This window comes from Mustelus asterias, chromosome 4, assembly GCF_964213995.1.
Source record: "Mustelus asterias chromosome 4, sMusAst1.hap1.1, whole genome shotgun sequence".
In the NCBI taxonomy this organism is placed as follows: domain Eukaryota; kingdom Metazoa; phylum Chordata; class Chondrichthyes; order Carcharhiniformes; family Triakidae; genus Mustelus; species Mustelus asterias.
Window position 1 is genome coordinate 21099298 of NC_135804.1, and position 27783 is coordinate 21127080.

At 47.0% G+C, this 27783-nt stretch overlaps 3 protein-coding genes across 6 annotated transcripts in view; 1 reads left to right on the forward strand and 2 right to left on the reverse strand.

Moving 5' to 3' along the window:
* cdk10 (cyclin dependent kinase 10) overlaps positions 1–728 on the forward strand; it is a 29034-nt gene extending 28306 nt beyond the window's left edge. Inside the window, exon 14 of the mRNA XM_078210637.1 lies at positions 192–728. The gene's annotated coding sequence lies outside the window, so the exon portion shown is untranslated. The remainder of the gene's footprint in view (positions 1–191) is intronic.
* The window catches only part of LOC144492531 (uncharacterized), a 41530-nt gene extending 33060 nt beyond the window's left edge, over positions 1–8470 (reverse strand). The window contains exons 1-2 of one of the 4 annotated variants that reach the window (XM_078210638.1): positions 6588–8470; positions 975–2290 (exon numbers count right to left, since the gene is read on the reverse strand). In XM_078210638.1, the coding sequence (XP_078066764.1) occupies positions 2028–2290; positions 6588–7752 (1428 nt within the window). In that variant the 5' untranslated portion in view covers positions 7753–8470 and the 3' untranslated portion in view covers positions 975–2027. Of the gene's footprint in view, positions 1–974; positions 2291–6515 lie in introns of those variants that run through there. The other 3 variants (XM_078210640.1, XM_078210641.1, XM_078210639.1) reach the window with 3 other exon arrangements.
* A 16-nt stretch (positions 8471–8486) lies between these two features.
* spata2l (spermatogenesis associated 2-like) lies at positions 8487–19465 on the reverse strand. Its single transcript, XM_078210642.1, has 3 exons — positions 19355–19465; positions 11499–11802; positions 8487–11170 (listed from the first exon to the last, which is right to left on the reverse strand). The coding sequence occupies exons 2-3, from the start codon at positions 11799–11801 to the stop codon at positions 10124–10126; spliced, it is 1350 nt and encodes a 449-aa protein (XP_078066768.1). The 5' UTR covers position 11802; positions 19355–19465; the 3' UTR covers positions 8487–10123.
* Positions 19466–27783: the final 8318 nt, after the last annotated feature.

Consider the following 27783-nt stretch of genomic DNA (forward strand, 5'->3'; position numbering starts at 1 on the left):
AAGTCTTTTTCATGCATGATAGATTGTGTACTTCTAAAAGTTTATTTTCTTTTTTTATAGTTTAACTTTAACTTATTGCTATTGCAGCATTCGAATAAGAAAGTGCTATAATCTAGTGTTCTGTGATCACAGCCTATCATCATGGAAACCTAAGTAAATTGTCAAAAAGCTTTTTTTCCCCCCCCCCCCAGCTCGCTGTTTTACACTCAAATTATTGCTCAAGAGACAAAGAAGAATGTGCTCTTCCTCATGTGCTGTATCCCATGCCGTACAAGCTGAAGTGGACGTTACGATGCACAAACCCACCAGGAGACAACGCTCAGGGGTGGCAATGATCCAGTGGCAATATTGAATTAATCAAACTGACAGAATAACAACACTATTTAAAATGGTAAAGGACAAAAAATAAAACATCAGACTACTTTCAAACAATCACTGACTGTTGTATAAAACCAACCGATGTCTTTCACAACACATTGCAGTCAGTGCAACTGATAAATTTGCACATATTTAATTGCGATACTACATCTCTTCCGATGTGGGTCTTTTTCTGAATTTTATTTCTCTGTCAAAATTGGTTTTGACTTTGTCTGAAGACGACTATTGTTCCAAAAAGGTTTAGTTACTTTATAGTGTAAGTAGCTAATGCTATGTCATAGATATTGTATATGTGGTAATGCCATGAGCAGATCTTCACAATAAAAATGCGATATGCTGATGGAAATATATTGAAGTCTTTTTGTTCTACAAAATCAACTCCACCTGCTGCTGTTGATTTCTGATGACTTAAGAATATGCACTATAATTATCTATATGTTGAAATTTGAACTGATTGGAATCTATTTGGTTTGGTGTTTATTTGTGTCAACACATAACCTCCTGTATGTAGGTAGCTCAGATTCAATCTATCAAAAATCAATAATAGTTCTCAACACTCTTAAATGCAACACTTGTGGTGGAAAAATAGGATTCAGAGACAGTCAGTCATGGATAGGAACAACGTTTATTTTACTCTGCAGAGGTTGTGTTCCTCCTGTCACTTGAGAGAGTGGGGAGGAAGGCACGCCCGAGTACAGCAAACGACAGTCTTTATACCTATTCTACTAGCCTGCTACTCAGACACACACAGGCAGTAATGAGCTAATACAATTTCAGTACTTTTTCATTCCGTATTAGGGAGTTGTTTTCCTTCCTTTGCTGTATTTTCCTTATCTTCCTCATTCAGCCAGTTTTAATCAGTCTCCTCGCTTCTGTAGTTTCTCAACCGCCCCCTTGTGCAGCTGCTCAACCTTGAGTTTTAATCATTTTAGTTCCTCCTTATTGAACTAGCCCAAGCTTGGCCATCCTGACCTGTGGTCTGCTTTATTGTTTATGTTAAAATTTTCCATTACAATTCCCCCCCTTTTGTCATTTTATGACAATACCTTATTAAAATTTTAATGCTCAATCTTACCAAGCTACTCAAGCGTTATTTACATTCTCTTAGCTTTGTACAGTATTTTACTCAAAGTACATTAATCAGGTATTACCATTGCAATGCCATCATTAATCTTTGGTATATGATATAGGGAATGATAGTCACACAACAGTTATACATTATAAGCATTTAGTCCATTGACAGTTCGTCTTTGAACGGAGGTATCCATTCAATTGCCTCTTCCATTTCCTTCGAGAGTCAGATTGTCTCATCATTTGGTAGTCGCGAGACAGGCTTGTTATCATTCTTTGCAAAAACTGGCAGACGCACGGTCCCATGCATAGTAGGAATATAAACCCGATCACTACTGGTATCATTACATGTATCATCCAGTACCCCCAGCCTCCCCACACCTGGGTGAGCCAAGCAAACCAAGCACTATCTGCTGCCGGGGGCACACGAATGGCCTCTCTCATATGCTTAATGACATTAGTTATGTTCTCATGTTCGTCGGGTATATAAAAACAGCAGGATGTATTAAGCAGTTTGCAGACACCTCCTCGCTCCGCCAGTAGAATCAGGAGTTTCATGGGGTGCGATCCTGTCCGCTTCATGTTGCCTCGTCTGGTGCTTGCTGGAGTTCTGGTACTCGCTTGCAATGGCTGGCGTGAACCCACGTAGACCTCTCTGCTACCTTTACCGCTGTCTGCGTCACAAGGAGCACCTGGAATGGTCCCAACCACCTTCTGGCTTTCCAACTCTTCCTTCTAAAATCCTTTATCACTACCCACTCGCCTGGTCGTAGGTCATGCAGTTTTCCCTCTGTTGGTCGTGGTAGGGCTTCTTTCACTTGGGCCTGTACTTGAGACAAAACTGCAGAACGTTTTGCACAATAATGTAGCATTTCATCCTCACAATGACTGGTTAGGGTTCTTATAACAGGTTTTGGCCCAATCCCAGTGTTAGGTGGTCTGCCAAAGAGTATCTCAAATGAGCTCAAGTTAGCTCTTCCCCTTATCCTGGTTCTCATGTACATTAACACCACGGGCAGGGCTTTTGTCCATGGCGTTCCCACCTCATCACAGCATTTTGCTAACTTGTTCTTTAAGGTATCGTTTTCCCTCTCTACTGCTCCCCCACTTGCTGGGTGGTATGCACAATGCTGTCTGAGGTCTATACCCAAGCATTCCCCCACTTGCTTAAGCGCCTGGTTCACAAAATGTGTGCCATTATCACTCCTGATCTTTTCTGGTATACCCCACCGCGGGATTATTTCCGTCAGCAGAGCCTTGGCAACTGCACTAGCATCTTGTCTATCTGTAGGGAACGCCTCTATCCACTTCGAGAACATATCAACCATCACCAAGCAGTATTTTTTCCCTTCGCTTGAGGAGAGTTCGATAAAGTCCATCTGAATGTGTTCGAAGGGTGCCTGTGGTTCTGGGTGCGCTCCCTGACTCATCTTTATTCCTCTTCCTACATTATTAGTAGCACAGATGACACATTGTTCACAAAATTTTTGAGAGTAATTAGTGAAGCCCCTAGTGTACCAGTATGCAGAGATACTCCTGAACATCCCCCCTTTTGACACATGGTCCTTCCCATGTGTCAATTTAGCATAGTGTGGGAACAATGCTTTTGGCAAGCATGGCTTTCCATTGGGGCCGTACCATACCCCTTCTTGTACCTTACCTCCCGTCTTTGACCATTCCCTCTTCTCACCCGGCGAGGCTTGTGTCTGCAAATCCTGTAGGTCCACCGTTGGGGTAGAAACTGGTAACATTGGCATGTTTGCATTATCACTAATGGCCTTCTGTGCCACTGCTTTTGCCGTCGCATCTGCTCTGGCGTTTCCCTGTGAGACTGGATCAGCCTTTCCAGTGTGCGCATCACACTTACAGACTGTTATAACTTTGGGTAAAAGGACTGCCTCCAAGAGATCAGAAATCAGCGCATGATCTGTGATCGGCTTGCCCGTTGACGTTAAGAAGCCTCTATGTTTCCATAGTGTCCCAAAATCATGGGTCACCCCAAAGGCATATCTACTATCCGTATAGATAGTAACGGACTTTCCCTTTGCGAGTTTACATGCCTCCGTGAGGGCCACAAGCTCTGCAGCCTGCGCTGACAAATGTCTGGGGAGTGATTCTGCTTTTACTGTGTCATGTAGCGTAACTATAGCATATCCCACCCGGTTTTGGCCAGTCTCCTGGTCCCTGAATGCAGATCCATCCACAAACAGTTCCAGGTCGGGACTTTGTAGCGGAATGTCCTGCAGGTCAGGTCTTGGACTGCAAAGCTCATTAGTCAGGGCAACACAATCGTGTGGTTCCCCATCATCTGCAGTGGGGAGGAGAGTGGCAGGGTTAAGTACGGTGCACCTTTTAACTGACGTTTGGCATTTCCAATAGCACCGTATTATACCTTAGCCATCTGGCTGCGGCACGGTAGCACAGTGGTTAGCACTGCTGCTTCACAGCTCCAGGGTCCCAGGTTCGATTCCCGGCTCGGGTCACTGTGTGGAGTTTGCACATTCTCCTCGTGTCTGCGTGGGTTTCCTCCGGGTGCTCCGGTTTCCTCCCACAGTCCAAAGATGTGCGGGTTAGGTTGATTGGCCAGGTTAAAAAATGCCCCTTAGAGTCCTGGGATGCGTAGATTAGAGGGATTAGCGGGTAAATATGTGGGGGTAGGGCCTGGGTGGGATTGTGGTCGGTGCAGACTCGATGGGCCGAATGGCCTCCTTCTGCACTGTAGGGTTTCTATGATTTCTATGTGAGCTGTTTTTTGTTCTAAGAGGAGAAGTGAGACCGCATGTGGTACAAGCAGTGTTAAGTCACTGTAACCCACAATATCTCTAGAAGCGTTTACTGCTTTCTCAGCCGCCGCAACTGCCCTCAGGCAGGTGGGCAGCCCCGCCGCTACTGGATCTAGTTTAGCGGAGAAATACGCCACCGGTCTGAGCCTTCCCCCATGCTCTTGCAACAGCACCGATGTCATGCAACCTCTTTTTTCATCCACTGCTTCAAATCTCTAAATGCCTGCTCTGCTTCAGGGGTCCAGCTAAGTACACCATGAGCCTGTAAGCCCTTTCCATGGGCTATGCCACTCAGAACGGCATAATTGGAGACAAAGGTTCGACAATATGAGCACATGCCCAGAAAGGACAACAATTGTTTTTTCGTCTTTGGCTTTGGGATTTCCTGGATCGCTTTTACTCTACTTTGCTCTAGAGCTTTACCCTGTCCTGATATCAGATGCCCTAGAAACTTTACTTGTTCTTGTACAAATTGTAACTTGGAGAGACTCGCTTTGTGTCCTTCTCTAGCTAGGTGACACAACAGTGTCACTGTGTCCCTTTCACATTGTTCCTTGGTGGGAGCCGCAATCAGGCAGTCATCCACATATTGCAGGAGAGCTGTCCCAGAGGACAAGACCAGCAGTTCTAAACTCCTTTTCAGTACCTCATTATAGATCGTGGGGGACTCACAATACCCCTGGCACAGCCTGGTGAATGTATAGGACTTTCCTTTAAACGAAAAAGCAAACCAGTACTGACCATCTGGGTGGACAGGTATACTAAAAAATGCATTCGCAAGGTCTACTACCGAGAACCATGTGCTCTCAGGTGGAATCTGCGCTAAAATGGTATACGGATTCGGAACATTAGGGGCTCTAGGCACAACTGCACCGTTGACTGCTTGCAAATCTTGCACAAATCGCCACTCCTCAGGTTCCCCTGGAAGTGTTGCCTTGCGCACAGGGAAAATTGGCGTACGCACCGGTGAATTTTCACAGGGGACTATGACCCCTGTTTTCAACAATGAATTGAATACCGGAGTGATTCCCTCCACCGCTTCCGGTTTCAATGGATACTGTGTCTTGCATGGCCTATAATCAGATTTTGGGGTCATTCTTATAGGTTCACAATTTCGCACTAGACCTACATCATGCTTTCCCATCGCCCAAAGCTCCCCGGGAACCGTCTGTAACCGTGGATCATCGGCAGTCATTTGCACAAAACACTGATTTGTTTCCTTATGTTTCGTCCCTGAGACAGGGATTATTTCCACTACTCTCTCCGTTTGGGATAACCAATTAAGACTTTTTCTATATGTTTGTATTCTGGCACTGAACCATACTGCTGTATCCGAAGTCAGCACCCAGTCACTAGTTTTAAGATTCCTGAGGATCCACGGTCCCAAACCCCTCCCCGGTTCGCCACGTCCTTTCGCCAGTGATACATGGGGATATGACCCTTCTATCGTAAAGGGGTGTGGTGCTCCCGATCTCAGGCTTATTCTTGACAAGCCCACACTGGCTGCACACCTATGTTCATCCCAATACAGCTCCTGCAACAATAGCATCTCAGACCTCTGCAACTTTCTAAACCATTCACTTTCATACCAGTTATCTGGTCCCCCAAAATGAATGTGTGCTGTGCAATGCAAATTTTCTTCTGACTTAAAGTCAGTGTTAGTAGGGTTAACGCATGCGTGTGCTTCCCCCATGAGCACTCGGTTCACTGAACTCACAGCAGTTGGAGTCAATCTCCATTCATAAACATATATCAGAGGTCTGGCGTCAAATTTAACTCCTTGGAATCCGTCCTCCTCCCCTTCTGTCACTCGCAATCCTTCTGGGGTACTAATTAAGTTAAGCCTCAACCTCCCTATTAAATCTCGTCCCATGAGATTTATCGGACAAAATCTGGAGAGTAAAAACGCAAACTTAAAGTGTTCTCCACCGTCGGTTTCGCATTCTAAAGGTGCTGTGAACTGCTCTTTCACTATGACGCCAGATGCTCCTCTGGAGTTCAGATACCTCCCGCTCATTTTAACTGTTGTTTTTAGCTGACCGACCTGTATTACAGAGTTCCCTGCACCGGAGTCGACTAAAAACGTAAGGCTCTCTCCCTCAACAGTCAATGCATACTCTGGCATTCGTTTATAAAATTCCTCCCTATACCTAACGAATGTATCTTGTCATTCAGGCCCACACGCCACGTCCCGTTCAGCCCGCGTAATTTGTTCGAGTAGGTTAGTATGAATAATTAGCTTAAGCGATTCTTCATTGCAAAGCATCAAAGTTTTGGACTCACCCTCTCCTTCAGGCATACCCCTCTCGTCCGCTCCTTCTCCTCCTAGTCAGTCAGCTCCATCAGCTTCCTTACCATTATCTCGTGGCCCTTTCTTTTCCTTTGTTGGGCAATCTCTTGCCCAGTGGTCTTTACTTCCACATGTGAAGCACCCATCGTTTCTTCCTCGTCCTCGGCCTCCTCTTCCTCTTGCCCGTCCTCTACCTCTTCCTCTTGCCCGTCCTCTACCTCTTCCTCTTTCTGAAGTCTGTGACACCATTTGCATCATAGTTAACTGTGCCTGTTGAGTTTGGTCCTCCCTCTTTTTGTTCCGTTTTGCCTTTTCTTGCACTAACAACTTCTCAGCATGTATGGCATGTTGTTCAATCAAATTAAGTTTTCCTGTATCCCATTTGATGCATGTGTTTCTCACAATCTTAGCAATGTCCTCATGCAGTGCATTCATAAAACTGTTCCGCAGGTGTGCCTCGTACGGGGTTACCTCAGCTGCATTCATGTCAGCTGGTGCTGTAAGTCCGCTGTGAGCATTGTGGATCTCTGTGAGTCGGGTCAGATACTGGGACATAGTTTCTCCATCACGCTGCTTACACATGGCAATCTTTGTCATGTCCATTCTTACCGGAAAAGCAGTCTGGCAGGCATCCACCAGCCCCGTGACAAAAGTATTATAAGGCACGTTGTCATCATGGTCTTGCTGGACCTGGCGGGCTTGTACATTTTCATTCAGCCTGTTGTATCTAATCTTAGAGATGTCGGCTCCTAACTTTCTGCCCAGTAGGCGACGCATTTCTTGTGAGGCGGGGCGAAACTCAAGACAGAACCTGCGTACTTCTTCTGCAAATTTTTGGCCCCCCGTTTCTCGGGGATCTGGCAGTTGTTCATAGGCACATCCAATGTCCTTCATCGTCCATGGTCGGTGAACGAGTACGGGCGCCCCGTTGGGACCTGCCACTTCCACCATTGGGGCTGTAAGAACACTATCCAGGACTTCATCTTTTTCTTCTTCATCCTCTGACGATTTCAGGGCATTCGGAGGAGCGACCTTAGATCCCTCAGCCACCTTACTTCGGGTATGATGGGACACTGGGGAGTCAATGTCTGGGTAGAGTCGGATCCCATGCGCTGTCGAAGCGGAGGGCAGTGCGGGCGGCGGTTCACTGTATGGCGGTGGACCCGTCCTTCCTTGCGGCGATTGCGGGGCCGGACCCACTTGGACCCCTTGTCCCTGAGGAGGAGCCATTGGATGTGGGGGGGGGGGGGGGGGCAGCCATCCAGGTCGGGATCATCCTTAATGGGGTATCCTGAAACAGACTTATGACACTGGAGATTATTAAGTTCCCGCGCAGTCTCTCTGGGTTTCGGTCGTGACCATCTATCACATAGTTCTGCCTCAGTCTTCCACATATTAAATGCCACCCAATCTATTTTTACCTTTTTCTTCTTCCCTTTTTTCTCACTTTCTTTCTCCTTCTGCTCCAGTCTGGCCCTTAACAATTCTAATCGCCTGACACTAAAACTCCCCCCTTTCGGGAAAACCACACTCCTTCACCCACATTTCTACCTGGCGTACGGAATCTTGTCCATAATTGACCGCCATGTATCGCTCGTTCGGGCTATTTAAAATTATTGTATTCACAGACCCCTTGCCGTTGCTGTTACCCATGACCAGTCTCTTATTAGTAACCGTGGCACAATCTTACAGTGATCTCAAAATCTAGGTCCAACCTATCCTTTTGACTTGATTTTTCCTCCGGAGGTCACCTCACCCAGGCGCGTCCACCTGGGCGGCGTGGTTTTCGGAAACCAGCAAACCAGAAGGCTTTCCTAAACCAACAAACCAATACCCCCTCTTTTGGGTATTTTACGGGTCCAACCCGTTGGTAGATCCAAGTCTAAACCTACCCTGTCACTGTAAGAATGTCCAACAAGTTCCCAATTTTGTAATTTGAACAACTGAATAAATAAAATCCTTACCACAGATTTTAGTTCGGATCCCGGTGCCGAGGCGACACAGTGAACTCCCTGGTCCTCTCGCGCTTGGTAGCCAATTTTTGTGCTTAAGATTAGGTGAAAAGCCCCCAAGGCGTCAGCGCTAACGCCTCCCCGGAGTTCCCTGGTGCCTTCCTCAAACACGGGATCCCGGACGAGCCCCCAAGAACTGTGGTGGAAAAATAGGATTCAGAGACAGTCAGTCATGGATAGGAACAACGTTTATTTTACTCTGCAGAGGTCGTGTTCCTCCTGTCACTTGAGAGAGTGGGGAGGAAGGCGCGCCCGAGTACAGCAAACGACAGTCTTTATACCTATTCTACTAGCCTGCTACTCAGACACACACAGGCAGTAATGAGCTAATACAATTTCAGTACCTTTTCATTCCGTATTAGGGAGTTGTTTTCCTTCCTTTGCTGTATTTTCCTTATCTTCCTCATTCAGCCAGTTTTAATCAGTCTCCCCGCTTCTGTAGTTTCTCAACCACCCCCTTGTGCAGCTGCTCAACCTTGAGTTTTAATCATTTTAGTTCCTCCTTATTGAACTAGCCCAAGCTTGGCCATCCTGACCAGTGGTCTGCTTTATTCTTTATGTTAAAATTTTCCATTACACACTGCATCAAACCATGAGATACTTGAACAAGTGATCAAAGATTAGGAGATAAAGAAGTGGAGCACGGTTATGTTTAGGGAGGGAAATTCCAGCGCTATGGATGGAGTTAGCTGAAGATATGGCTGCAAATGGTGGGCTGAATGAATCAGAATTAGAACCGAGTTCTCGGAGGACTGCAAGGCTGAAATTGATAGATACGGGGAAGGGCAAGACAATGGTGGCATTAGAACACGAGGAGAATTTTAAATTTGATATGTTGCTTAAGCAGGAGAAAGGGATGGAGCATTGGTCAAGCATCATTGGTGAACATGAATTGGTCAGAGTTACAAAACGTATGCATGACAGGACGTTGAGTCTGGTGGTTGCAAGTTAGTTTTCGCAGCAGATGAACTGTGGTTCTTCAAAAAACTTAAAGCAATAATAAATTAAGGTGCCCATTGAATGTAATTTTATGTGGCCCGTCGCTTTTCCAGTAGGTGGATGGGCTGATTGGTCAGGCACTCTTTGTTTTAGTTGGAACCTTGATTCGGGGCAGGTGAAATGCCGGCCGAAATAAAAAAAATTTTAAAGTCTGGGAACTTAGGGATGTGCTGCCTGGACACTCTTGCAGTGTTTCTCCATTACATTTTGTTTTTCCAGAGGTGTAGCTCCCTGCCACAGCTCCGCAGAGGCTGTCCCCCCCTGAGGAAGCACATTACGAGCACCCAACCTGCACCCTCCCTTTTCCCGCCAAACATTGATCAAGAATTTTGCTCCAACGTATTACAAAATGACAACATGACAATGTAGAAAAGTGAACATTTGATCTGCAACAATCCTTGGTTATCAAAATTTCAAGTCACAAGCAGAAATTGCTACTAGCAAATATGGTGTTAAACATTTACGTGAATAACTGACAAAAAGAGCCACTATTTTACCAACCTATTACACAAAATTACTTTATTTGTAAATGAACGAGTGCTCATTTTATTGACTAGCAACTTAGTAGTGATGCGGTTCAAAGCCAGGATTTAAATTTTGAAAACTTTACCCCCACACATCTTACACAACAAAATATTTTTATAGCCACAATGTCCACACAAATTTATGCCACATGTACAATGGAACTTTATAGCTAAATCTCTACAAAGCTCACAGTTTGGATTTGTTTTTAATACATCTGCATATGATGGCTGCTTTAAGTCACTCTGAGAGGCTTCAGCATTTCTCAGACATGTCAAACCTTCAGCACCAAAAAATCTAAGGGAATGACCATCATACTGTTTCATATGGTCACACAGAATGGTGTGCACTGTGTGACATGTTTCACAACAGAAGTGAGCAGATTCACCATTATCAAGGCAGCCATGCAGTTCATAGTTTTTATCACCAATCTCTCCAGGCAATACTGTTTTCATATCTCCATCAGCATGTGAATTACGAATGTCAGGGTTAAACTCGCATCTTTCTTTAGCCTGATCTTGGGACTCAAGTGTACTGTCGTGATGGGCCACTGAATGAGCAGTGTTCGTACCAGGGATTCCAGTAACGTGCTTGCTGTAGACATCATCCTTGTATTGGTGAACAGGAGCAGATTTCATTAATCTCCATGGTGGTGAATGGATTGCATTTCTTCCATCATATTCCCTTTGAGAAGGGGAGCCAGCTTGATTCCTTTCACTAGAAACCATTTTTGGATCCACGTCAAAACTTTCCCCAACAGAAGCAGTTTTTTTGAGATGTCTTTCTCTTTGGCTTCCATCAGCAGCAGGAAGGCATTTTCTTAGTTTATTGACACAAGTGTCAATGCTTTCCATCAACTTTCTTTCCCGAAGCAACTCATCAACCAAAATTTTGTAATGCTCCAACTTTCCCACTATTTCCAACAGGATTTCACATTCAATTCTTGTAACAAAGAATTCAAAAGCCAGCCTGATCAATCCCGAAGAATGTGGTGGGTCTTCGATTTCGAGTTGGAAGTTATCCTTTAGTGTATAACCCATTTTCTTAAAAATTCTTATCAGATCTTCATTACAGATTGCAGGTTTTAGGTAGTGCACATAAGCTCCTGAAAAAGTCTGAGGAAAAGATTAAGATGTTTATTTTTTGGAGAAGTAAGAAGTAGTATTCTCTAGAGTAGAACCCCATTTGAAAAACAACGTCACCCCAGTAAACATTGAAAATTAGCGGATAATGAAAAGTGCCCAAATGTTGGGCTGGCATACATAATATAGTAATAATCAAAGCATGCGAGTGGAGAGGGGCACAATGCAGTTAATAACTAGTCTTAATTTTTTGTTCAATATGTTTTACAATATCATTTCAATCTCTCAACATGTTGCGATATATTCTGCGCAAGACAACGTACATGGCATAGTAACTATGGATGTTTAATAAGGAACTTACTTTTATTGTTTTGAACTCAGTTCTCCATGGGTACTGAAAGAGGTTGACTGCAGCCAACTCCAACATCTCAAAAGCCCCAATCAACAATTTTAACATACTTGGGTAATTCACCGAGTTGTGCAGAGCCTTGGAAATAGTTTCGACCAGTTCATGCCGTAGGAAGACCGCTATGTCTGCAGCACTCTTTATTAACTGCAGCCTGACTAATCCTTTTAATTCTTTATCATGGCAGATTCCATCTGGATGGGCATCTTCGCAAAACGTTTTATATTGTTCGTAAATAATTCTAAATCCAGTGCTCATTCTGAAAGAAAGAAATCCGATACCATTTAAGCTACGATGACAGATTTTCAGTCAACAGATTTATTTCCAGTAATCACTTCCATTTGGTACATAAGAACATAAGAAATAGGAGCAGGAGTAGGCCATCTAGCCCCTTGAGCCTGCCCCGCCATTCAATAAGATTATGGCTGATCTGAAGTGGATCAGTTCCACTTACCCGCCTGATCCCTATAACCCCTAATTCCCTTACCGATCAGGAATCCATCTATCCGTGATTAAAACATATTCAACGAGGTAGCCTCCACCACTTCAGTGGGCAGAGAATTCCAGAGATTCACCACCCTCAGAGAAGAAGTTCCTCCTCAACTCTGTCCTAAACCGACCCCCCTTTTATTTTGAGGCTGTGCCCTCTAGTTCTACTTTCCTTTCTAAGTGGAAAGAATCTCTCCATCTCTGCCCTATCCAGCCCCTTCATTATCTTATAGGTCTCTATAAGATCCCCCCTCAGCCTTCTAAATTCCAACGAATACAAACCCAATCTGCTCAGTCTCTCCTCATAATCAACACCCCTCATTTCTGGTATCAACCTGGTGAACCTTCTCTGCACTCCCTCCAAGGCCAATATATCCTTCCGCAAATAAGGGGACCAATACTGCACACAGTATTCCAGCTGCGGCCTCACCAATGCCCTGTACAGATGCAGCAAGACATCTCTGCTTTTATATTCTATCGCCCTTGCGATATAGGCCAACATCCCATTTGCCTTCTTGATCACCTGTTGCACCTGCAGACTGGGTTTTTGCGTCTCATGCACAAGGACCCCCAGGTCCCTCTGCACAGCAGCATGTTGTAATTTCTTTCCATTTAGATAATAATCCAATTTGCTATTATTTCTTCCAAAGTGAATAACCTCGCATTTGTTAACGTTATACTCCATCTGCCAGATCCTCGCCCACTCACTCAGCCTGTCCAAATCTCTCTGCAGACCTTCTACGCCCTCCACACGATTCACTTTTCCACTTATCTTTGTGTCGTCTGCAAACTTTGTTACCCTACACTCAGTCCCCTCCTCCAGATCGTCTATATAAATGGTAAATAGTTGAGGCCCCAGTACCGATCCCTACTGAAAGATAAATGTGCCAAAGTTAAACAACAAGATAGAAAAGCTTTCATAAAGTCTTCAGAACACACCTTTCATATGAATACCTTAATTTCTCTCTTTACGAATGGAGAGGGTACAGCATACATTTGCAGCCTTTATTTAGTGTAAACACATAGATATCAAATTTAGTCTTTTTCGATTAGATTCCTCTTTTCATCTAGATTTACCAGGATGCTGCCTGGTTTGGAGGGTAGGTCTTATGAGGAAAGGTTGAGGGAGCCGGGGCTGTTCTCTCTGGAGCGGAGGAGGCTGAGGGGAGACTTAATAGAGGTTTATAAAATGATGAAGGGGATAGATAGAGTGAACGTTCAAAGACTATTTCCTCGGGTGGATGGAGCTAATACAAGGGGGCATAACTATAGGGTTCATAGTGGGAGATATAGGAAGGATATCAGAGGTAGGTTCTTTACGCAGAGAGTGGTTGGGGTGTGGAATGGACTGCCTGCAGTGATAGTGGAGTCAGACACTTTAGGAACATTTAAGCGGTTATTGGATAGGCACATGGAGCACACCAGGATGATAGGGAGTGGGATAGCTTGATCTTGGTTTCACATAAAGCTCGGCACAACATCGTGGGCCGAAGGGCCTGTTCTGTGCTGTACTGTTCTATGTTCTAGATAGACAATTCATAATTTTTGTTGGTGCTTGCCAATAAATGACAAATGTCAGCTTCAAGCTGATTAACTGTTTCAGTATTACTGCATAACACCTATCATACTGTCACATATCATCTTTTAAAGTGTTCCTTTTCTTCGTTAACTGACTGAAAGGAATGCATTTAAATCTCTTTGCAGGAACTTGCCTGATGGCTTGTTGAATGAATATGCCGAACTCTACCTTCTCCCCACCCCAAACAAGAGCAGCAATGTGACTGTACTTCAGCAATACAACTTTAAGACTGAACTAGTTCGCTTAGCGTTACCTCCAGGTAGGTGTGCCAGTCTAGTACATAGCTGGTGACTTAAAGCAGTGTTTCCCATGCCACAGTGTGAAGGCCCCAAGTAAGCCGCAAAATAAGATTCAAAATAATCCAACATTCATGTAAATAAACTAAACTAACTTTCGTCTTCAGTTCCGTGTTTGGCATCTCCACATCCCGATGACCTTTGGGCCTCCTGCGCAGATGCTAGCCAGGAAAGGGCCATACATGCGCGGTTTGGATTTTTTTACATTGCTCAGGCAACCCCACGCAATAAATAAATGCCAAGTGCCACTGTATTTAGTCCCAAGTTAGATGATGCAGCACACTTTGTGACAAAATGACCACTGGCATTATAGGAAATACTTTTGTGATGATCATATTTACCATCCTATTAAGCACAATTCCCAGAACCTTTACTGTGCAGAAGGAGAACTACTGACAGTATCAAGTCTCTAGTAAATAATTAACTTAGTGAACAAGGGTGTGAGATATCCTCACCTACTTTACACATCTTACTGTTTAAGGATGGGCTAATTTTGTATCCATGTCAATTCTGAATATTAGATTATAAGATAAGATATTGTAAAAGGTATTTAGGAGGCAGTGGCGTTGTAGTATTATCAGTGGATTATTAATAATGAGACCCTGAGGAATGTTCCAGGGAACTAAGGTTTGAATCCCACCACATCAAATGGTGGAATCTGAATTGAAATTAAAAAATCTGAAATTATAAGTTCAATGATGATCATGAATCCACTGTCATAAAAACCCATCCACTTTGTTAATGTCCTTTAGCGAAGGAAATTTGCCATCCTCACTTGGTCTGACTTACATGTGGTCCACAGCAAGGTGGTTGACTCTTAAGTACACTCTGAACAATGGCAATTAGGGATGGTCAATAAATGCCAGCAATGACCACCTCCTGTAAGTGAATTTTAAAAACTGTTCTACTTTTCTGACTTTGTAAAGTTTATTTTGTTTGTTCAAAATCATGAGAATTCTCTTGGCAAATATCTGAGATCTCAAACTTTGGGACTGATTTTACCATTTTCGTTGTAAGTGCTGAATCTGGGCGTAATTCAGATCCGACTTAGAAATCTGCTTTCAGGCGCCCCCTTACGCACTTAGCCCGGAAAAAAAAATCGCGGGTCCCATTCGTGCTGTGGGCGGGGCTTAATGCGCCCGAAACGATTGGAGCTCTGAACTGTGCATGCGCAGTTAGAAAACTATTTGAAAAAGTGCACCCGTGTCTGATCACTCCCAGGCCGCAGAAAGCGGAGAAAGCGGCCCGGGAGCAAAAAGCGGGAGCGATGGCCCCCACAGACATCACTGTCCCCCTTATCCACCCCCACCCGCTACCCAGACCGAAAATGGGCGCGATGCAATGATAAAATAGGGCCCTATGTCTACTTCAACTCTGCACAGACAGTTACCGAAGCCGGGTCCCTGGCACTGTGAGGTAGCAGTGCTAACCACTGTGCCACCGTGGCGCCCCAAGTTTTCCCACAACCAGTGCCAGTGCACAATAGCCTCATCCCTGATTCTTTCAAGGACATATTGTCCTTGAAAACTGTCTCAAATCCATACAGTGAAGGAGGAGGCCATTCAGTCCATCGAGCCTGCACCGACAACAAACCCACCCAGCCCCTATCCCCATAATCCCCCTGACACCAAGGGGCAATTTAGCATGGCCAATCAACCTAACCTGCACATCTTTGGACTGTGGGAGGAAACTGGAGCACCCGGCGGAAACCCACGCAGAAACAGGGAGAACGTGCAAACTTCACACAGTCACCCAAGGCTGGAATTGAATCCGGGTCCCTGGTGCTGGTGAGGCAGTAGTGCTAACCATTGTGGCACCGTGCCTTTCTGAATGTTTCCAGGCCAGATTATCCAGTTCCCAGTCTATCACAAGGTAACGGTTTCCTGTCAGAACAAATACAAGTTATTCAACCTTACTGTACGCATGGATATGAACTAAATCCTTCAAATACATTACCAACTTGAAATCACACCAAGTTACATATCAACTTAAAAATCTGATCTGAGCTCCATTGTTAGAATACCTCCCTGGAATCAATTCCAACTTTCTCATTCATCTATCTAGAATGTGAACCAGTCCTCTAAGTTCTTTGCCTATTGATTTGTTCAAGTTCCCATGATAATTGCATGATATGTTCCTTATTCTTTGATTAATACTGTCCAACCGTATAACAACTGTAAAGACCTATCAACTATTCCTACCAATATTTTATGTCCCTGGTCATATTTCATCTCCCCCATACGGATTCACCTGTTCTTCCAGATCCTTCTTCCCTTTTTTTTATTGGTGTCACAAGTAGGCTTATATTAACACTGCTAAGAAAATCCCCTAGTTGCCACACTCTGTCGCCTGTTTGGGTACGTTGAGGGAGACTTTTTAAAAAACATGGCCAATGCACCTAACCAGCATGTCTTTCGGACTGTGGGAGGAAACCATAGCACCCGGAGCAAACCCACGCAGACATGGGGAGAACGTGCAGACTCCGCACAGATAGTGACCCAAGCTGGGAATGGAACCCGGGTCCCTGGCTCTGTGAGGCAGCGGTGCTAACCATTGCGCCATACTGTCTTTATGCTATCCTTTATTATTAGGGCTATCCTAAATTCTGCAATACTTTGTTCCCAACTTTGTTCATCATGCAATCACATACCTAAATGGCCATTTATCTTTGGTTGTACCACTAGCTCTTTTCTATAATATTTTAAATGCTTCAGGTAAATCAGCTGGTCTCCTACCAGACTGCAGATACATGCACCCCTTTAATTTTAACTTTGCCATTTTTCTGTACTGACATTCACTGGTGCAAATAACTGTTAAAACTCTCCATCCTTTCCTATCACACTCCGCTTTTCTTTATCCTAAGCACTAGTCTTCTCTCTGGCTTTGATTATTCCCCTTTAGATGCACAAGATGCACTCACCTGAATCCTGAGCAAACATCACCCTTTTAAGTTTAAAGCCTTGTCCTCAGTTCTTGTTATTCAGGTCAATAGGTCAATGGTCAGAGTCCAATTTAAATGCAGCTGGTCTCCTACCAGAGTGCAGATACATGTACCCAAGGACTCAAATCCCCAACTTCCACATCACCCTGAACCATGCATCGAACACTTCTAATCTGTTTTACCAGCACCTTTGGCTCAGGTATCAGGTTATGATTACCTTTCGGGTTCTGTTCCTTCAGTCAATACATAATTGCCTTAAATTTACAAAAATAATTAAAAACGGTTGCTTTAAATTTGTACGTCAAGATGCTCCCTCTTTATACTTGCTTTGTCATGGGCAACATGTTTTTTGCAAACATCTGCTGAACTATCAAAAATATGAACTTGCCTGTTAATATCTGCATGATCCATTACATTCCTGTCCAAAACCATTAGAGTTAAAATTAAATGAGCTCAAAGCTCCAGCAGGTCCATTTCGGGTGGGGACCAGCTGGAAGTTCCAGCAACACAATCTTCTGCTCTCTGATTTTTAAAAAAAGAATTACTCATTCGTAAAGTTACAAAGTCAATGCGCAGAGTGGACTGGGCAAGTCCGAATCCATCGCCTTGCTTGCTCCAAAAACCAAATTCAAATTGATTTGTAAACAAAGCTCACTGCTCTCTCATATAATAATCAACGGTGTGATTGGAGTTGTGAAAACTTTTATCTTCCCTGAAAGGTAACCCTACGGGTTCAGCAACCTGTTCAATATTTCACCTATGCCATCTGCTTGCTCTTCCAGGAATGGGATTAGGCACAGTGGCTCTTGTTGAGAACACTGCCACTGTTTCCGGTGTAGCCCTCCACCACCTGCCTGTTTACCACTCAGTGTTTCAGAGTTTCTTTGCTCCATCTCATCCTGCCTGCACTGAAATATCACTGCCTGACTTATGACATTTCTGCTATCAGAACACCACCGGTGACAGGGATCTTGGCTTTAATCAGAGTCCAAATGAAGCCCATCTTTATTATCATTCCAGGCCCCTGGGCAAGGCGAACAAAGCAGCTCCTCTCTGCCCTTTCCCAATTCTGCTCCATATCCCATGGGCCTCTCATCTCTCCTCAGACAGTCAATCCAAGGTCCCGTTATTCCAGTTATGCACCCATCTCTAGGGCCGCCTTGTCCTCAGTGCCACCTGGTAATCACCCGCCAGTGTCCCCCCTCCCTGCTGTGTGAGTGCACCAGGCTCCAGTCCTGACAAACTCTCTGGTGCGCAAGATCTCAGCCATGGCACTCCAGTGGATAACAAAAAACAAAATAGCAGTCGACAGCAAAAACCCAACCCCATGTCATCACAGTAACAACTTCACATTTCATCCACACTACTTCACTCTCCCTGGGAAAGTCTGTATAGAACCCCACTCCCCTCCCTCCCCCCCGACCCCAGTTTGAGAACTACTGCCATATAATATCTCGGTGGGGTGGCCCAAGTACAGCTGGGGGCAACACTTCCATCCTGTGGCCATGACCAGTGGCACAGTGGTTAGCACTGCTGCATCACAGTGCCAGGGACCTGGGTTCAATTCCCAGCTTGGATGAGTGTGTGGAACCTGCACGTTCTCCCTGCGTGGGTTTCCTCCGGATGCTCCGATTTCCTGCCATTGTCCAAAGACGTGTTGGTTAGGTGCATTGGCCCTGCTAAATTCTCCCTCCCGGTGTGTGGCGACTAGGGGGTTTACACAGCAACTTCAGCCTTGTGACAACGATAAATAATGTAAGCCTACTTGTGACAACGATAAATAAAAAATGACACAAAGGCAGCTTCCATAAGCCAATCTGCTCTCCGACAATGCCAGGGACCCATCTGTCCCCTTTCTGTGCATGCCACGGCTGAGGAAGCATATCCATGGGCAGGAGTTGGAACAAAACTCCTGGAAGAATGGGCTGACTCTTTGCAAAGAAAAAGGGGGGTGGGGGAAGAAAGATACCGAGGCGACAAACTGCTTCATGCAAGGTGAAATCGAACACAATCGTTTGCCAGCTTTACATCACACACACACACACAACTCCTGCTGTGGGCGGAGACAAGTTGGCAGCCGGAAAAAGACAATTCAACAGTGTTCCAAGTTTCACTTTTCCACTGCTCCCAGCCAAGTGTTCTTAGTGGGTAATAACAAGAGCTTATTGTAGCCGCAGGACCTTGATTCACTCTACAATGAAGCAGGATGGGGAGTCTGGTAGGAGTTTCAGAAAGCATCACCCACAGGTTACTGGGACCTCCTGAAACAAGGTCAGGAGAACGGAAGAGAAAGAGAAATAATGGAGTTGATCTCGAAACTGCGAACAGCAAACAAAAAAAAAACCCTCCTCCAACTTCCTGATTTATAATTTCCCTTTGAGAAATTTAAACCACCAGCAACATTTGAACGTACTCGCTAAGTCAAATGTTAAAGGTCTTCCCCCAAATGCATGTCTGGAAATCTGGTAAAGGGATCAGAACTCTCTGCTCACTTAACCCCACTCACCTGTAAAATCACAGCGCACAATGTTTGATCTCCGGCAGAAAGACTTTGCAGCCAGTTAAAGTGCGTCTACTTGCAAAGAGAAACTGCTCAAACCACTTCCCGTTCAGCAACATGTGATCCAGACAAGTCCCTACCTCCAGAGACTCAGTGGTGGATAGGAATGATTGACACCCAGCCCTGTGCTTGCGGTCCGTGTGTGTTATGTTGCCTGCCCAGTGTCACTGCTCAGAAGCGACTGCCAAATAATTTGCTCTAAAAAACTCTCCAAAGCATTTTCCATGCGTTGTGGTTCTTTTAAAAAAGCGAGCTTGTCGTTAATTACTCACCCACACAGATTAGAGAATCCCTACAGTGCAGAAGGAGGCCATTCAGCCCATCTAGTCTGCACCAACTCTCCCACAAAGCATCTTACCCAGGCCCACCATCCTTGCCTTATCCCCATAACCCCATTTGCCCCACTAATCCCCTATAACCTACAGATCTTGGGACACTCAGAGGTAATTTAGTATCTAACCTGTACATCTTTGGACTGTGAGCACCCGGAGGAAACCCTCGCAGACACGGGAAGAATGTACAAACTCCACACAGACAGTCACCCAAGGCCAGAATCGAACCTGGGTCCCTGGCGCTGCGAAGCAACAGTGCTAACCATTGTGCCACCATGCCACCCTTATGGATATAGACCACATGCAATTCACAGAAGCAGGCTATTTTGGTCTATGTTGGTGTGTGTGTGTATGTGTGTGCATATGAGCCTCCCTCCAGCCCTATCTGTATACCTTTCTGTGCCTTTATTCCTTAGGTACTTTATCCAGCTTCCCCTCAGCAACGTCTGTGCTACTCACTTCAACTACTCGTGCTAATAAGCTCCACATTCTTTCATCGAGTTGTTCAAAATGCCAAACCATGAGAGGTGGCATGGTGGCACAGTGGTTAGCACTGCTGCCTCACAGCAGGGACCAGGGTTCGATTCCCACCCTGGATCACTGTCTGTGTGGAGTTTGCACATTCTCCCCGTGTCTGCGTGGGTTGCCTCTGGGTTCTCTGGTTTCCTCCCACTGTTCGAAGGATGTGCAGGTTAGGTGCACTGGCCATGCTAAATTCTCCCTCAATGTACCTGAACAGGTGCCGGAGTGTGACGACTAGGGGATTTTCACAGTAACTCCATTGCAGTGTTATTGTAATCCTATTTCCATCACTAAGAAATAAACTTTAAAAGTTGCAATTTTTTGGTGCCTCTCTTGACGTCAGGTCAGCCAGTAAATTATTTTTAAAGTCCAGTTGCTGTTCTAATGTTGAAACCGTGGCAGCCAGTTTATGCATCGTAAGATCCCACAGATGCTGAATTAAATAAGTAGATTCTTTGTTTTTATGTATTGGTTAAGGGATCAATTGTTGGCCAGGGCACCTGCGAACATCCTTGTTTCTCTTCCAAGAGAACAAGATCTTTTCCATCGATAAGGGCAGGTGAGGCTTGAATTCCTTGTTACACCTGAAAGGTGGCAGCTCCAGCAGTATTGTATTCAGGTAAGTAGCGAAGATCTATATTGACTTGTATGAGTCAGTAACTGCGGCGAAGGGTAATTTCATGGAGAGGGGACTGTGGGGGACAGAATTAGGCGGGATGCAAAATGTTGATTTCCCGGGAGCAGGGTGGAATGAAGGGATTAAGTCAGTAGTGTGTTTGTACTGTGTTGGGCCTCATGTCTACCATGAATATTCGACAGTGTAAAACATTTAAAAATAAAGTTCTACCTTCAAGATAAAGTCAGCCGCATGTAAGAATCTCGTCATATCTGTTTAAATGCAGTGTGCACCAGGCAGCTTTGTGAGGTTGTGTCTGAGGTTAGCGGTTATCCTTGTTAAACTCTGCAAATATATACACGGCAGATGTATTTGAAACTGTCCCAGGCTCCCTGTGTGATACTCAGAGATTTTAACAACATGTAGGATATTTCAATTCACACAGAAACAGAGTTAGAACAATTCATCAATATACTCAATAATCGTCACTCCAATAAACTTATCACAGGACTTTAAACTGATATGAACTGGACACCACCTCAAAGAAAAGAGACACTGAATTACAAAATTGTCAATTTACTACCAAATGGTTTCAATCAATGCATAAGATAGGACAGTTATCATCCAGACTTAAAACTGAAAATGCCCATAAAAATCTCCTGCCTGACAGGATTCTCAATCCCTATGGGTATTGTAGACATATTGGGTTGCAACAACTGGCAACCAGGGACTAACAACAATAACAGTTTATTTATAATATTGAGCAACTCTTCCATGCTGTGTGCCTGCCCGCACCCAGGGGAGAACTCTTGCACTCCCGAGACGTGACCCCTTTTTGTACCTGTGTCATCCCAGCATCCACGTGACTACCTAGTCACATCTTCCCTGTTTAATTTGGGACAACTGGTGATGCACTATCAATTACGACGCGGAGACTTCTGAGAGTGAGGGAAAACTAATAGGCTTTTATTCACAGAGAACAGGAGCACACCCTTGTAGCTGACCTGGCCTGGACTGAGGCAAGGAGGAGGGACCATCACCTTTATACCCCACTCTGGGTGGAAAGGGAGGGGTCTCAGGTGGAAAGGGAGGAGTCTCGGGCCAGGTTCAGCATGGGTGTGTCCAGGCACATACATGTAGTAACAGTGGTTCACCACATTCACCCCTCCTTTAAAAAGGAGTCCGGCGGAGTGGGTGGAACCATAAGTACAGGGGTATATATACATAGAAAAGTCACAAGCTGAGGTGAGGCATCGTCCCTTCAAAGGTTCAGCCTGTCGGGCGGCTTGACTAGTCGTTGTGACCACCGCAGTACTGGTTGGGGGGTGGCAGGGTGGAGCTGCTCGAATCCGCCGTCGTCCCTTCTGGTCTGGTCCTACGTGGTGACTCCGGGGGCTCAGGCGAGCTGCGTACAATAGGCAAAGATGTAAGCAGACCTGGTGCTACCTGAACAGAGGGGTTTAGGGGTGTGGGGTGGGGGGTCATAGTGGGCTCCGGGGCACCCGGAGGCGCCAGGTCCCAGATAGAGACCGTGTCCTCCCGCCCATCGTGGTACGCCCCATAGGCATATTGGGGGTTGGCGTGGAGGAGCTGGACTTTTTCAACTAGGGGATCCGACTTATGGGGTTGTACATGCCTCCGGAGCAGAACTGGGCCTGGGTACGCCAGCCATGACGGTAGTGCGATTCCCAAGGAAGACTTCCTCGGGAAAGCAAACATCCGCTCGTGGGGGGTGGCGTTGGTGGCTGTACACAGGAGTGACTGGATTGAGTGTAGTGCATTGGGGAGGACTTCTTGCCAGCGGGAGACTGGAAGGCCTTTAGACCGTAGCGCTAGTAGAACGGCCTTCCAGACTGTCGTGTTCTCCCTCTCCACCTGTCCGTTACCCCTGGGGTTGTAGCTGGTAGTCCTACTCGAGGTTATGCCCTTGGAGAGCAGGTACTGACACAGCTCATCACTCATGAATGAGAATGCCTGGTCGCTGTGGATATAGTTGGGGTACCCGAACAGGGTGAAGAGGCCGCGCAGGGCCTTGACGACTGTGGTCGAGGTCATGTCCGAGCAGGGGATGGCAAAGGGGAATCGGGAGTACTCATCTATCATGTTGAGGAAATAGATGTTGCGGTCAGAAGAAGGAAGGGGCCCTTTGAAATCGACGCTGAGGCGTTCAAAGGGGCGGGTGGCTTTTATGGGGTGTGCTCGGTCCGGCTGATAGAAGTGCGGCTTACATTCTGCGCAGACCGGACAGTGTCTGGTTATAGACCGGACGTCGTCAACAGAATAGGGCAGATTACGGGCCTTAATAAAATGGTAGAGCCTGGTGACCCCCGGGTGACAGAGGTCATTGTGGAGAGTCTGTAGTTGGTTCACCTGCGCGCTAGCACATGTTCCGCAAGACAGGGTGTCTGGAGGCTCATTGAGCTTCCCGGGTCGGTATAAGATATCGTAATTGTAGGTGGAGAGCTCAATCCTCCACCTCAGTATCTTATCATTCTTAATCTTGCCCCTCTGCGCATTGTTGAACATGAAAGCCACTGAACGTTGGTCCGTGAGCAAGGTGAACCGTCGGCCAGCTAGGTAGTGGCGCCAGTGTCGCACCGCTTCGACGATGGCCTGAGCCTCCTTCTCGACTGAGGAGTGTCGGATTTCCGAGCCCTGAAGGGTTCGTGAGAAGAAGGCTATGGGTCTGCCTGCCTGGTTGAGGGTGGCGGCCAGGGCGAAGTCAGACGCATCACTCTCCACCTGAAAGGGGATTGACTCGTCCACAGCGTGCATCGTGGCCTTTGCGATGTCCGCCTTGATGCGGTTGAAGGCCGAGCGGGCCTCTCCCGACAGGGGAAAAAGGGTGGATTTGATAAGCGGACAGGCCTTATCCGCGTAATTAGGGACCCACTGGGCGTAGTATAAGAAGCCCAGGCATCTCCTCAGTGCTTTAAGCGTGGTCGGGAGGGGAAGTTCCATAAGGGGGCGCATGCGGTCGGGATCGGGGCCGATGACCCCGTTTTCCACCACATATCCCAGGATGGCGAGGCGGTGAGTGCGGAAGACACACTTCTCCTTATTATAGGTCAGATTTAGGAGAGCGGCCGTACGGAGGAATTTGTTAAGGTTGGCGTCGTGGTCCTGCTGATCATGGCCACAGATGGTGACGTTATCCAGGTACGGAAAGGTAGCCCGCAGCCTGTTCTGGTCCACCATTCGGTCCATTTCGCGCTGGAAGACCGAGACCCCATTGGTGACGCCGAAGGGAACCCTAAGAAAATGGCAGAGGTGGTCATCCGCCTCGAAAGCCGTATATTTGCGGTCCTCCGGGCGGATGGGGAGCTGGTGGTAGGCCGATTTGAGGTTGATCGTGGAGAACACCCGGTATTGCGCAATCCGATTGACCATGTCGGATATGCGCGGAAGGGGATACGCATCCAGCTGCGTGTCCCGGTTGATGGTCTGACTATAATCGATGACCATCCGGTGTTTCTCCCCAGTTTTGACCACTACCACCTGCGCTCTCCAAGGGCTGGTGCTCGCCTCGATGATCCCTTCCTTCAGAAGCCGCTGGACATTGGACCTAATGAAGGTCCTGTCCCCCGCACTGTACCGTCTGCTCTTGGTGGCAATGGGCTTACACTCGGGGGTGAGGTGTTCGAATAGCGGTGGGGGGGTGACTTGGAGGGTCGAAAGGCCGCAGGTGGTGTGCGGTGGGTAGTCCAGGAACTGAGGGTTGCAGACCGAGATCGGGGAAAGGGGCCCGTTGTACTGTAGCGTGACACTCTTAAGATGTGTCATGAAGTCGAGGCCTAAGAGTACGGGAGCGCAGAGGTGTGGGAGCACCAGGAGCTAAAAATTTGCGTAATCGGTCCCCCGAACCGTAAGAGTCACCACACAGTACCCGATGACATCCACGGAGCGGGACTTTGAGGCCAAGGAAATGGTTTGTTTGACTGGCCATACCGAAAGGGCATAGCGACGCGCAGTATCGGGGTGGATAAAGCTCTCCGTACTCCCGCTGTCAAACAAACAATTTCCCGCACGGCCGTTTACCTGTATGTCCATCATAGACCTGGCGAGCTGATGTGGACGAGACTGGTCCAGCTGGATCGCTGCCACCATAGATCCCGAAGAGTCATCTGCCGGCGTCCAAGATGGCAGCTCCCCTGTCTCGCATGCGGTTGGCTGCGTCCAAGATGGCGGCCCCCTTGACTCCCATGCGGCCAATGCCGTCCAAAATAGCGGCTCCCCGGGCTCACACGTGGTCGCTGGTGTTCAAGATGGCGGCCCCCTTGACTCCCACGCGGCTGATGGCGATCGGGTTTTCTGTTCCTTCGGGTCGCATGCTGCGCTATTCGGTTTCGACTTTGCCTTGCAGACTTTCGCGTAGTGGCCTTTCTTTCCACACCCTGAGCAGAACGCCTCCCTTGCCGGGCAGCGTTGTCGGGGGTGTTTCGTTAGGCCGCAAAAGTAACACTTCGGGGCTGCCGCGGCCGGGGCCGTTGAGTCATTGGTGGGGCGCTGCGTGGCATAAGTCAGAGGCCCTCCTAGGTACTGGGATGATAGAGGCCGTGAGGCCCACGATGTCGCGTGATCGGGCGTGTACGCCTCGAGGTTACGTGATGCTACTTCGAGGGATTTAGCGAGCGCTACAGTTTTTGGAAGATCTAGCCCACCTTGTTCGAGCAGGCGCTGTCGAATGTAGTTGGATGTGATGCCCGTAACGTAGGCATCGCGGATCAAGTCCTCTGTATACTGCGCAGCGGATACGGCCTTGCAGTTACAGGCCCTGCCGAGCGCACGGAGTTCGCGGAGGAACTGTGCATTTGATTCCCCCGGCCGCTGTTTACGGGTAGCTAGCAGATGCCTGGCGTAGACTTCGTTCTTCTGTTGGCCGTATTGGCTCTTTAAGAGCGCTAGCGCATCAGCGTACGTTTCTGCGTCACAGATGGTGGCGAAAACTGTGTCGCTTACCCGGGCGTTGAGCATGTGTAGCTTGTCTGCATCGGACCGGACGACCGTGGAGGCTCTGAGGAAGGCTTCGAAGCACTTCAGCCAGAGATTAAAGCTGTTGGCGGCCCCCGGCGCTTGCGGATCCAAATTTAGAGTGTCAGGCTTTAAAAGCTGCTCCATTCTGTTTTTTTTTTCTCTGTGAATAAAATTGATGCACTATCAATTACGACGCAAAGACTTCTGAGAGTGAGGGAAAACTAATAGGCTTTTATTCACAGAGTACAGGAGCACACCCTTGTAGCTGACCTGGTCTGGACTGAGGCAAGGAGGAGGGACCATCACCTTTATACCCCACTCTGGGTGGAAAGGGAGGGGCCTCAGGTGGAAAGGGAGGAGTCTCGGGCCAGTTGCAGCATGGGTGTGTCCAGGCACATCCATGTAGTAACAGTGGTTCACCACAACTGGTAGCCCTGAAGTGTGACAGTGTAAGAGAACAGTCACAACGTGTCAACTATTTACAACATACAAAACTGAACAGGGCTAACAACACATAACTACTTACATTGTGCAGAACACTTAATGGCACATAGCCCAGCATGTGTGTGTGCATGTGTGTCCACCATTTTAAAAGAATAAGGTCCATTTTTAGACGAGTTCATCACATTGTCCTTGAACCTTGTATCTGGTTTACACACATGCCCTGAGTATGTGATTGTGCTAGTTGGGTGTGCTGTTGATGCTCTCGGATTGGTTTTCTCAATGTGGATGGCATCAGGTGTTCTTACAGTGTACCCAGTGGCTGCAGGGTTTGATTCATTGGCCTCTGGAGGAGCTTCCACTTTCATTGGTGTAGGGACCTGGATGGCAGGCTGAATACATGGGGCACTGTGGTAGTTGATGGTGCTGATTCAGATACCTGCAGTAGGTGAGGCCAGTTTCCTGTGTCATGAGCACTGTCCAAGGCAACCACATAGCTGTTTGGCAGTGGGACATGGCTGTGTAACTACTGCCATTTTGTCATGCTTACATTGCCCTGGACCATTTGACCAGGTTCTAAAGGGCAGAGTGTGCGGGCACTTTGATTGTGACACCTCTTTCCCCTCCATAGCTGCGTCATGAGGGCGCCACATACGTTGGTTTCAACTTTTGGTTACGTCCCTACCAATGAGGGCCTCATAAGAACAGGATATGGCGCTCGACTCATCGATCAACAGTTCCGACATGCCACAGCGAAAAACCGCACCGACCTCCTCAGAAGACAAACACGGGACACGGTGGACAGAGTACCCTTCGTCGTCCAGTACTTCCCCGGAGCGGAGAAGCTACGGCATCTCCTCCGGAGCCTTCAACATGTCATTGATGAAGACGAACATCTCGCTAAGGCCATCCCCACACCCCCACTTCTTGCCTTCAAACAAACACGCAACCTCAAACAGACCATTGTCCGCAGCAAACTACCCAGCCTTCAGGAGAACAGTGACCATGACACCACACAACCTGCCACAGCAACCTCTGCAAGACGTGCCGGATCATCGACACGGATGCCATCATCTCACGTGAGAACACCATCTACCAGGTACACGGTACATACTCTTGCAACTCGGCCAACGTTGTCTACCTGATACGCTGCAGGAAAGGATGTCCCGAGGCATGGTACATTGGGGAAACCATGCAGACGCTACGACAACGGATGAATGAACACCACTCGACAATCACCAGGCAAGACTGTTCTCTTCCTGTGGGGGAGCACTTCAGCAGTCACGGGCATTCAGCCTTGGATCTTCAGGTAAGCGTTCTCCAAGGCGGCCTTCACGACACACAACAGTGCAGAGTCGCTGAGCAGAAACTGATAGCCAAGTTCCGCACACATGAAGACGGCCTAAACCGGGATGTTGGATTTATGTCACATTATCAGTAACCCCCACAGCTTGCCCCTGGTCGTGCAGAATTTCACTAGCTGTTCTGTC

Coding starts and splice junctions, on each gene's coding strand:
- spata2l (XM_078210642.1), bottom strand. CDS start 11,801: ATGAGCACTGGATTTAGAATTATTTACGAACAATATAAAACGTTTTGC. Junction 11,171..11,498: donor CTGAGTTCAAAACAATAAAA/GTAAGTTCCTTA, acceptor TCTTTTCCTCAG/ACTTTTTCAGGAGCTTATGT.